This window comes from Pollicipes pollicipes, unplaced genomic scaffold, assembly GCF_011947565.3.
Source record: "Pollicipes pollicipes isolate AB1234 unplaced genomic scaffold, Ppol_2.1 Scaffold_4219;HRSCAF=4965_pilon_pilon_pilon, whole genome shotgun sequence".
In the NCBI taxonomy this organism is placed as follows: Eukaryota; Metazoa; Arthropoda; class Thecostraca; order Pollicipedomorpha; family Pollicipedidae; genus Pollicipes; species Pollicipes pollicipes.
Genome location: NW_023596448.1, coordinates 8,349,055 through 8,361,125, shown reverse-complemented (window position 1 = coordinate 8,361,125; position 12,071 = coordinate 8,349,055). Strand labels below are relative to the sequence as shown.

At 54.7% G+C, this 12,071-nt stretch overlaps 1 protein-coding gene across 1 annotated transcript; it reads right to left on the bottom strand.

Annotated features, from left to right (window-relative positions):
* Positions 1-1,369: 1,369 nt before the first annotated feature.
* LOC119095632 (cubilin) lies at positions 1,370-10,922 on the bottom strand (the record flags this gene model as incomplete). The annotated part of the gene is given in 6 exon segments (XM_037218489.1): positions 1,370-1,997; positions 5,035-5,148; positions 7,818-8,015; positions 8,466-8,636; positions 10,199-10,419; positions 10,700-10,922. Coding segments are annotated over 6 exon segments (1,133 nt in total), but the record flags the coding sequence as incomplete, so codon positions are not given.
* Positions 10,923-12,071: the final 1,149 nt, after the last annotated feature.

Sequence of the window (12,071 nt, the reverse complement as noted above, 5' to 3'; positions counted from 1 at the left end):
CCACGACGCGCCGAGACGTTTGGCAGCGCGCCAGCTACTGTGAGAATGGTTACTTTCCGAGCGACATGGCTGAGATGCACCAGTCCGTCGCCGTAAAAAGATATCGCAGACTTTTGAAGGGGAAAGAAAGGCGAAAAACAAACGTCTTGAAATGAAATTGTGAATGCGACTGGCGTACTTTTGCCATGAGCGTGCTATTATGCCTTTAATACTTTTTACAACGAGTCTGACAAACTGCCATGACGAAATGTGGAAATACTGGGTCCCGAGTCCCCCGGAATCGTGAAAATTTCACTCACTCCGCTCAAGTGATCATCACACCTCACTGCAATCGTTATCGTAGAAGCATGGGGAGGGGGAAAGTAGAGCATAGGTACACACGTTGGCTCGTAAGCTGTCAGTGAACGCACGCTGATGCATGAAACAATTGTTTTAAAAATGGGTTAGCTCCACTCACTTTTTGAAGCGTTTTTGCGTTCTTGGAGTCTGGAATCTGTCTTGCCAACAACTTTCTCTACTCACTTTGATCATACGCTGCCGTCGCCCGAAATATACTGGTTACCGTCAGCTACAGCAGCTTCGAGGCCAAATGAGCGGCGCGCCCGAGAAAGCCACGGCTGAGAATCTCTGAGAATTATTGGCATTCTCAACGGGATTTTACATGACTCGCCCTGCAAGCCACCCTTGGGCAGTCTGCATTAAACTTGAACAAGAGGCATAGCTGCTCCAAAAAACAGGGTCGCACGTATGGGACAGCATGTCCCGAACCCGTAGACTGGGGAACTCAGAGCCGCCCTCCCTAGCGCCACACCGCCCTCTTCCAGCCCCAGCGCCGAGACATCAGAACATTCACACCCTGCAACTGTGTCCAGCCGTCCGCCGGCCGAGTCCCAGCCCGGAGCCGGCCGGCGGGGCAGCGGGCGGGAACAAACGCCCTCCTGCCCGTCAGCACCGGACCGCAGCAGCACTGGGCGGCAGGCTGCCCGGCCACCGCGAGGTCCGCTACTTTGGCTCCACTTTGGCACCCGTTCACCGATGTGACGCTCCGCCGCCGGCGCTGCTGAGCGCCAGCTCGCGTCGGGATGACGTCACCACCGACGTCATGTTTTTTGACATTGCACGTACTGACGCATTGCTCTGACGTCAGGTGAGGCCTGCGCGGGGACGCCCCGGCAGTCCCGTCTGCTTGCCCTGCTGTTGGCGTCTTGCTGATCCAGTGTGTGATGTGTTAGCCGTATGAGGGGCGGTGGCGGCGGCACGAGGCGGTCCCGCCGCGCGGCGTCAGGTCAGCCGCCAGGCAGGGTCACGCGCGCGGCAGGTCACGCGCGCGGCAGGTCACGCGCGCGGCAGGTCACGCGCGCCCGTGCAGAGCCCAGCGCTCGCTGAGGCCCGGGTCGCTCCTCGCACTGCGCGGGCTGGGCTCGCCGGGCGCCGGCCGGCACGGCGGTGGTGGTCAGTCGTGTCCCCGCGGAGCTCTTCCGGCGCGTCTTCGCCAGCGTCTGTCTCTCGAGACCGCTGTGACGTATCGGAGCGCCACAAGAGACCCGAGGGACTCAAGCAGCACAGGCGTCTCGGAGAGTCCTGCCAGCTGACCCCAACTGACCCGTGGTGACCCCAGCTGATCTGAGCACACACCGGCTGACCGAACCGACTCCGGCTGACCCCGACTGACCCCAGCTGACCCCGGGGCGACCCGAGGTGCTAAGTCTTCCCGGCCAGCCCGCGGGCCTACAGCGTGCCCACTGACGATGCGTTGCTGGACTGTCCGCTGCCGCCGAACCGCCACGTGCCTCATACGGTGTCCATGGTGGAGAGCCGTGACCCCAGGTGGTCGCACACGTGCACGTGCCGGTGCGAGGGCGACGTGGGGTGGCGGACGTGGCGGTTGTTCTGGCCGCGCCGCCGGCACCAGAGGCAGAGCACCAGTCCGGCCACGGCCACGAGGGCTAGCACCACCCCCAGCAGCATGAACACATCCACCTCCGCCGCCGTGGGGCCTGTCGGCAGGTCAGATCAGGTCAGGTCATACTAGGTCAGGTCAGCAGGAGCACACCCACAACCACCGCTGTGGGGACCACCGACGGGTTAGGTCGAGTCAGGTCAGGTCAAGTCAGACCAGGTTAGGTCAGAAATGGTGGGATCAGAACATCGGTTAAACTCCTATCTCTGCCGCTGTGGCACTTTGATCAGTTGTAGCTTCAGGGCGCATCGACGGCCATGGTCATGCAGCGCCCAAATGTGGCGCTCTGAGACAGGTTCGGTCGGGTCAGCCGGAACACACAAGGGAATATGGGATCGAGTAAGGTCAGCTGTGGAACCCGGGAACAGTCAGGTCAGGCAACAAAAACACGCTAAGAACACGAATGTGCAGCCGTGACTGACAGTGATATCAGATCGAACTCGATCGGCATCAGACAAATATATGAGGTCGTGGCGCGTCCGGGTAGGTCGGATCACGTCAGTTTAGGTCAGGGGGATCACATCGACGTCCGCATGAGACCGACCAGGTCGGCGCAGGTCAGGTCAGTTCCAGAGGAGGCAGGGGTGACTCGGCAGACGCCGCGCCCGGCTGCAAGCGGTTCAGCTCGGCAAACGTTTGACCAATTCGACATAAGCTCGTGACAAATGTGACGCAAAGCAGCGCAGCACGTCATAGCCAGGCCAACGACTGATGGGTCCAGCTGCTCGAAAAGGAAATATGTGTGTCTGTTTATCTAATGAATACATTATCAGCGACTTTCGTGAAAATAGCAGCTGCGTCGGTGACTGAGCCACTGTAAACACAGCTGGCCAGGTGCCACTGCCATAGCAAACCGACGAAAGAAAACTGGAAAAGGCTTCTCACCAAATTGTTAAGGTCGTCGGCAAGAGTTATTTTGTTAGTCGGTAGTAGGTTATTAATTTTTGTGAATGGTAGATGATGATACGGTCAAACCATGAGCAACTCGCGGCTAGTATAGCTCTTAATCCATATATGAGCATGATGTCATTAAGTTAGTTACTTCGTTGACCTTACATGACCTTGCGATCTGATCTATGATAATTCGTGCTCAAATTTCGTGTGGTTTTATCCAATTGTCCTCCTTTGGTCAGCACCACATTTTTGTCCATGCATAACACTGCGACCTCAGAAATTCAACATACGCCGATGGCCTGGGATGAAAATGCCATTGAAGACTAATCCATTTCGGTCTGACACCACCCATGGCAGCTACCATTCAAACGGGTACATAAGCGGTAGGCGAATAAATGGTGACCTGGATGACCTATGTTGGCTTATGTCAGACACCATTGCATCCTGACGTGCGCTGATCTATGTCGGACACCACTGCCTCCTGACGTACGCTGATCTGTGTCGGACACCACTGCCTTCCGACCTATGTTGACCTATGTCGGACACCACTGCCTCCTGACGTACGCTGATCTGTGTCGGACACCACTGCCTCCTGACGTACGCTGATCTGTGTCGGACACCACTGTCTTCTGACCTATGTTGACCTATGTCGGACACAATTGCCTCCTGACGTGCGCTGATCTATGTCGGCCATCATTGCCTCCTGACCTATGCTGACCTATGTCGGACACCATTGCCTCCTGACGTACGCTGATCTGTGTCGGACACCACTGGCCTTCTGACCTATGTTGACCTATGTCGGACACCATTGCCTCCTGACGTACGCTGATCTGTGTCGGACACCACTGCCTCCTGGCGTACGCTGATCTGTGTCGGACACCACTGTCTTCTGACCTATGTTGACCTATGTCGGACACAATTGCCTCCTGACGTGCGCTGATCTATGTCGGACACCACTGCCTCCTGACGTACGCTGATCTGTGTCGGACACCACTGCCTCCTGACGTACGCTGATCTACGTCGGACACCACTGTCTGCTGACCTATGTTGACCTATGTCGGACACAATTGCCTCCTGACGTACGCTGATCTATGTCGGACACCATTGTCTTCTGACCTATGTTGACCTATGTCGGACACCATTGTCTTCTGACCTCGGACACAACAGTTACGTAGAAAATCTCCTTAAACTTTGCATGCGCTATGTAATCACATTTTGTTCGTCTTTCTCTAGACCATTCCAGTCTAAGAATCCCGGGGGGGGGGGGGGGGGTACGGGTGCCCACCCCATCAGAACAAAGTTGGCACGAATCGCCATCATTACGTGGGCTAGCGTGACGCTGCTTACTCTTCCACTCGATTTGCGCCGGATGGCGAAGAGCCAGCTTGAAGTAGACTTTTATCTGGCTTTCTGACTGAACAAAAGATGTAAACAGAAGTAAATTCCCCGCCCAGGATGTGGCTCTACGTCCGTTGGACACAGAAAAGGGTTCCCTACACCAAGTAGGCAGGGGCGTCGTTCCGCAAAATGAGTGGGGTGGATGAGTGGGTGGGTGAGAGCAGTGAAAAATGCTGCAGCCTACCCCGAAAACACAGCAACAAACGGTTTTCTTCCCGGTTTTGGGTCACTGTTTTTTTCAAGATTGGGGAGGCTGGATACCAAGTTAGTAGAGGAGGGGCTGGACCCCCCGAACTGAAGAAGAAACTACACCCCCACCAGTCAACGTTCTAACAACGTCACCAGCGCATGTCTGTCTGCTGACCTCACGAGAGAAGGATTTTTCCAATGAGCTGATAAGTCCTAGTTGTATGAGTACTCCAGTGGTAACGAGATCCCACCTCTCCTATTTTGGCGCCATCTATATGGTGACAATAATTACATCTGTCATCGCCTCGCTCGTTACACGCTGCAAAAGACGACTTCATGGCCTACTGCATTTCCTCCCGCGAATTTGAGGCATTACTCTTACCAGGCCCTTTCCTGCATTGGCTACGAGGTCCTGGAACCTTACCTTACAAGTATACAGTTATAATAATGCACACAAAAGTGCACAATCCTGGGTCTCTTTAAAACAAGACAGCTTGAAATGCCGGAGCGCTGCTTCATGCTTTCATATCGGCCCCCCATCCCCGCGCCCTGATCCACTCCACCGGGACGCATCGCCGCCAGCAAGCACTCACAGTCGGTCTCGTCCGTGTTGTCGCTGACGCCGCAGTTGTAGCGCGAGTTGCACCGCAGCTGGTCCGCTATGCAGAAGCCGCTCCTCTCGCAGTGGAAGCCATCGCACTCCTCTCCTGAGAGGCGGAAGCGGTGGAGGGTTAGCGTGGTGCAGTGGAAGCCGTCGCACTTCTCTCCTGAAAGGCGGAAGCGGTGGAGGGTTGGCGTGATGCAGTAGAAGTCGTCGCGCTCTTCTCCTGAGAGGCGGATGCGGTGGAGGGTTAGCGTGGTGCAGTGGAAGCCATCGCACTCCTCTCCTGAGAGGCGGAAGCGGTGGAGGGTTAGCGCGATGCAGTAGAAGTCGTCGCACTCTTCTCCTGAGAGGCGGAGGCGGTGGAGGGTTAGCATGGTGCAGTGGAAGTCGTCGCACTCTTCTCCTGAGAGGCGGAAGCGGTGGAGGGTTAGCGTGGTGCAGTGGAAGCCGTCGCACTCTTCTCCTGAGAGGCAAAAACGATGGAGGGTTAGGCTTGTGCAGTGGAAGCCGTCGCGCTCCTCTCCAAAGAAGCGTATATAATAGAGGGTTAGCACGGACGCGGGGCCGGAGTTGGGACGCCAGGAGAAATATCACAATATTTGTTGTGCGAGTGCCACGTTGGCTAGCGCGAGTGATGCCGCAAACAGCAGGAATGACGGAATGAACTAATGCTCTGCAGTGATAACGGCGATTCCGTTGGCTGAATCCAACGTTGAATCAGAATAAACAAAGGGTTGAAGAGCGCGCGTACCGCACACTACGCAGGGCGGGGCGTTATCGTCAAGCCTTCGGACACTTCCGATACCCTGAAGATGGCAGAATACCGCTGAGCGAAGCTGTGATGAGCTGAGTCCTCAGTCTGGCGGCTGGAGCGTCATAAGACAGGGGATTTCGCCTTCCATCCATCCTTAGACAGCGGCAATTTTTTAGGCTCACCAGGGCCAAGCTAGCTTGCATTATCAGGTCCTGCATAAATCCTCCACCATGGCGGTGAACGAAGACCGCCGAGAACCATCTTCTGTCAGCGGCAGATGAGCGCTCTCCGTCCACCAATGTCGGCATGTATTCCATCGACTCATCCGAACATCTACACCACTAACCGCACCACCACCACCCTGATGCAGCCATGGACTGAATACCAAGACTGCATCACGTGTCTGGATCTCGGCCCTGGGGTCTGGACCTAGATCTCGTATTAATTCATCACGTGTCTGGATCTCGGCCCTGGGGTCTGGACCTAGATCTCGTATTAATTCTGGTAGCAGTTTTCTAATCCATCAAAGCCCGTTCAAAGCACTTGGATCCACAATCTAATCGATCGGAGGCAAGCCGCCCCTAATCCCATCCACTACCGTGTCTATGCCTGGTTATGCTCACCATGAAAACGCCTTTTCTTGCTATGTCTCTAGCCTACGTTTAACCTAACTTGGCTGCACTCGTGACTACCCTGCTTTAAGCAGTGATATAGCTAGAGCGTCGCATAAGTCGCATCGAGCTATCATGTAAACATAGAGGACTACGGCAGCTTGTTAAGCTTTTGGAGTTGAAATCGGATTTTAAAATAATCTTTGCATTCATCTCTCGTGAATCTCGAACCATTTTTCGGAATTTCTCGTGATTCTGTACGTTACAATATAAGTTGACGTGCATCAAATATAACGTGCATATCATAACGATGGCGCATAACGCGCCATCAAACATGAGGAAAATGACAGGTCAAAATTACAGAAAGCAGCGGGTCATTGCATTGGTTAGCTTAGCGCCTGTTGATGACAAATGCTGCCAGTAAGAAATGTAAAAAATATGCACATAACTTTTTCAAAAAATCGTAAGCTTTTGGGTCTCCCACAAGGCCTATGCCAAAAACTGACGACAACTACACAATTTTTACGACGCCAGGCTCTGATGAGGTCTTTCGTTAACAGGATTACAAAGGGAATGAAAACCCACAACCAAACTGTACATTCGTTGCATGATAAATTATATCCTACATCGGGGTCAATATCTCCGTTTATATCGTCAATATTCAATATCGTCAATATCTCCGTTTGTTATCGGGTTTTTGCGCCCAGCGGCAGAGAAAATAGAAGCAAGATGCGTCATTCGCTGCCCTTATTTTAAGCACTGTTTTCAATCCAGTAGCCGCCTCTGGAATTCGGAGGCATGATTCTTTCCTTTGATGCCATTATGCTCACCGCCCTGTGACTCGGTTCAGTAGGTGCGGAAACCCTGGTTATGCTCACCGTCCTGCACCTCGGTCCAGTACGCGCAGAAGCCCCAGTTATGCTCACCGTCCTGCACCTCGGTCCAGTAGGCGCGGAAGCCCTAGTATACCTCACCGTCCTGCACCTCGGTCCAGTATGCGGGGAAGCCCTAGTTACGCTCACCGTCCTGCACCTCGGTCCAGTATGCGGGGAAGCCCTAGTTATGCTCACCGTCCTGCACCTCGGTCCAGTATATGCGGAAGCCCTAGTTATGCTCACCATCCTGCGCCTCGGTCCAGTATGCGGGGAAGCCCTAATTATGCTCACCGTCCTGCACCTCGGTCCAGTATGCGGGGAAGCTCTAGTTATGCTCACCGTCCTGCACCTCGGTCCAGTATGCCAGGGAAGCCCTAGTTATGCTCACCATCCTGCGCCTCGGTCCAGTGTGCGGGGAAGCCCTAATTATGCTCACCGTCCTGCACCTCGGTCCAGTATATGCGGAAGCCCTAGTTATGCTCACCGTCCTGCACCTCGGTCCAGTAGGCGCGGAAGCCCTAGTTATGCTCACCGTCCTGCACCTCAGTCCAGTAGGCGCGGAAGCCCTGGTTGCCCACGGACTTCTCCGCAGAGATGAACGAAATCTTCATGACGCGGCCGGTGGAGACGATCTGCTTGACCTCCTCGGGCAGGCTGTCTCCGCAGAGCTCGATCGGAGAGCTCTTCAGGTCCTGCCAGACTCGCACCACAGCCGCCGGGCAACCACGCGCTGCCGGTCAGGTCAGGGGTCTGAACGTCAACAACGCCACCGGACAGCCACGCGCTGGCGGTCAGGGGTCTGAAGGTCAATAACGCCACCGCATAGCCAGACGCTGGCGGTCAGGTCAGGGGTCTGAGGGTTAACAACATCGTCGCACTGCCATGCGCTGGCGGTCAGGTCAGAGGTCTGAAGGTCACCAACGCCGTGGGACAGCCACGCGCTGGCAATCAGGTCAGGAGTCACGCTCAGATCTCGTGCACGTTCATGCAGGCCCTTCCGACGACACTCACATAACCTGGCACGTCACCCCTCACGCGATCCGTCAAGTGAACTTCAAATTAATGTGACCTGTCACGCATCTTGTCATGTGGTTTGTCACAAGATCTTTCCATTCACACGCCCGTTAGGTGACCTATTAAATGACTTATGACGGGGTTTTCATAGGACTCCCCTACTCACATAACCTGTCGCCCTCCACCACGAACGTGTCGAAGAAGAGCAGGATCTTGCGGCTGGGCTTAACGTGTATGTACCAGTGGCACACCTTGCTCTTCTTGGCCGGGTAGGTGTTGGGAAAGTCCGGTGACGTGATGACGCCATCTTGGGTGCCACTGATGTTCCGACCACAGTCTGCTGGACCGGAAACGGTGACGTCACTGCAGGGGTGTTGAGCGTGCGCGCTGATTGGCCAGTTTTCGGACGCCGCCAAGGAAATAAAGCCTGTCTGTATCAAGGGGAGAGGCATGTGACCGTAGCTAGGCGCCATGCACTTATTTTTGTCAAACACGTTGGGCGGTTGACCTGAGCAGCGAAGAATTGCTCAACCTGTCCACGAAGTCCATAAAAACGGATTTTCACCGGATTTGGCCCACTTTTATCCAATTTCAACTGGATTGGAAGCTACACGCCTGCTAATGTGGCTAGGGCCAAGCTTGGATGCCGAACAATAAATCCCGTTATGACCATTCCCATGCCAGTCGTGTAGGGAGACGTCGAATCAATATTCGGCGCAGTACCGGCCTACGGGAAGGGAGTTCCTCGCGTACATCAGGGGTAGGCAGTGCAGCGGCCGCGTGTTTTATCCGCATTTGCTTCGACGTTGCGCCATCGCATTGACATTCAGGGGGGAGCATCACGGAGGAGCAGGGAGAAGGTGGACACTGCTTTATATTCTAACCGCACGGATCCGTGTAAACTTTTTGCACCCAAACCGCCGACAGGCTGAACATCACGACGGAGGGCTCACGGCGGCCGAAGCGGCACTGTCAGCAAGCTTGGTCCCACTGTCGCGTGAAAATTGAAATGCTGTATAAGTTGATGCGCAAGTTCAAATCAACGCTCTCCGAGCGCTTTGCTCTGTTTTGTTGTCATGTTTGACACGTGGTGTTAGAATTGGATGCGTTGGATATGGGATTAGTAGAAATTAACTTGTTGCAAATTTGAAGACACAGAAGTGAGGCTTAGGAAATGCCTCCGCTTCTTTAGCTAACTCCTTAGAACAAGCTCTCGTCGATTTGTTGGACAAATTTGGGGCATAAGCTGCCTTTGCTTGCACGTCACGGTATTCGCTGCCTTTGCTTCATCACCATCCATCAAGACCCACATGTCGCCGTCCTCCACATACGGCAACTTCTCACAACGACTGCGTCACTTCGCCTACATCCGACGGACTGGATTCCACGGACAGCACCAACTCCAGAAGCCCGCCCTCCTCATGACCCCTCTAAACACCCATCCTCCTTAAAACCTCTCCAGACATCCGGCTTCCTTACATCTCCTCCAGACGCCCGCCTTCCTCATAATCCCTCCAGACACCTGCCTTCCTCATGACCATTCCAGGGGCCCGCCCTCGCCATAACCCCTCTAAACACCCGCTTTCTTCATAACTTCTCCAGACACCCGCCTTCCTCATAACCTCCTAAGACACCCGTCCTCCTCGTAACCCCTCCAGATGCTCGCCTTCCTCATGACCCCTCCAGACAATCGCACTCCTCATATTCCCTTGAGTCACCCGCCTTCCTCATAACCCCCTCAGAAAATCGCCCCCTCATAACCTCTACAGCCACCCGCCTTCCTCACTGACCCTTCCAGACACCTGCCCTTCTCATAAGCACCGCGCCATTTCACTCCTCCCCCCCCCCCCCCGTCCAGCGAACTCCACCATTCTCCGCCCTCCGGCCGCGGCCGCCCACCTCCGAAGATGTCCTTGGCGTCGAGGTAGATGTAGTGCGCCTTGAAGCCACTGGAGACGTGGTCCGAGTCGGTGTGGAGCACCACGAGCAGGCCGCGAGCGCCCCGCACCGACTCGGTGGGCCCGGGGGTGGACTGGGCGCAGTAGCGGCCGATCAGGTCCGTGCTGTTGTCGTGGTACAGGTTGTAGATCTCCAGCCAGTCCTCGTGACAGTTGTGCAGCCTGGGAGAGAGTGGAAGAGAGGGGCATGTGGTACACGCTTCTGATCGGCCAGGATTTTCAAGTGTGAAGTCGCTCTCCTTCATCCTGGATCTGGCTTCAAAATCATGGGAAGGTTCCTCGCTGTACACGTGCAACTCAACACCTGGCGTCTCGAGCATACACATGCAAAAAGATGAAGCCAGCACCAGAAACGCGCTCCCGCAGCTGTAGTGATGGGTCAGTTCGCGCCAAGTACCGGCTGCTCGTTAGTGGTGGGCCAGCAGCTGTACTCGATACTCACCCGTAGGCCGATCCGTTGGTGTTATCGGCGCGCACCTTGAAGCCGTCGAACACGAGTCGCACCTGCTCGTTGCGCGCCGTCTCGAAGGTGTACTCGCAGGCGGTGGACGACGGGTAGTTGGCCGGGTGTCGAGGCGAATTGAAGTCACCTCGTTTCCCCGCCGTGGAGGAGTAGGAGAAGCGGCAGCTGCCGTCCGGCGCCGCCGTACCCGGGATCAGATACTCTGTCGGGGATAAGATATGGTGAACACCGCCGTCCCCGGGATCAGATGCTCTGTCGGGGATAAGATATGGTGAACACCGCCGTCCCCGGGATCAGATACTCTGTCGGGGATAAGATATGGTGAACACCGCCGTCCCCGGGATCAGATACTCCGCGGGGAATAAGATACATCACGGGCCACCGTGCGCAGGATCCGATACTCTACCGGGGATAAGGTACAGTGAAGACCACTGCACCCGGGAGGCAGGGGTTTGGTAGAGGATCAGATAGATCGACAGCTGCTGACCTGCGCCGCTGTGCCCGCCATCAAAACGCTGCGCGGTAGACAACATGGCGAAGGTAAGCGTTAGTGCCCCAACACTGTCACAGCTAAAGAAGTGCTCTGAGAAACACGCAGCTAGATACTACCCACCCAAACAGCTAGACACTCCACCCAAAACAGCTAGATACTTCACCTCAAACAGCTAGATACTCCACCCTAAACAGCTAGATACTTCATCACCCCAAACAGCTAGATACTTCCAACCCCAAACAGCTGACACTTCACCCCAAACAGCTAGATGCTCCACCCCAAACAGCTAGATACTCCACCCCAACAGCTGGGATACTTCACCCAAACAGTTAGATACTACACCCCAAACCAGCTGGATACTTACCCCAAAACAGCTAGATACTACACCCCAAACAGCTGGATACTTCACCCCAAACAGCTAGATACTCCACCCCAAACAGCCAGATACTCCACCCCAAACGCAGGCCGCCTCTTCCAGACTTGTCTGCGGATGGAGCCCACGAGGTGCGACGAACACACCGACAAGATACGCCCAGCGGTGCCGTAGCAACGGCGGGGAAACGATTTCAAAGTTGAGGGGGAGCGGGTGAAACAATTACTTGACAAGTCCCCCCATATTATCACCACCTTTCGGCCACTAAATAATTGAATTTGGTAAAAGAAATGGGGACTAAGGTTATAAGAATAACATCATCATTGATGCGAACACATGCCCTGATTCGACGGTGAAATATGGGTCATTGTACTGAATGCATTTAATTCATATGCCATGTTTTCGAATCAGCTATACAACATTACTCTTCCTACTCTTCCTATGCAAATCATGATCAAATTTTGCTATATATATATATATATATA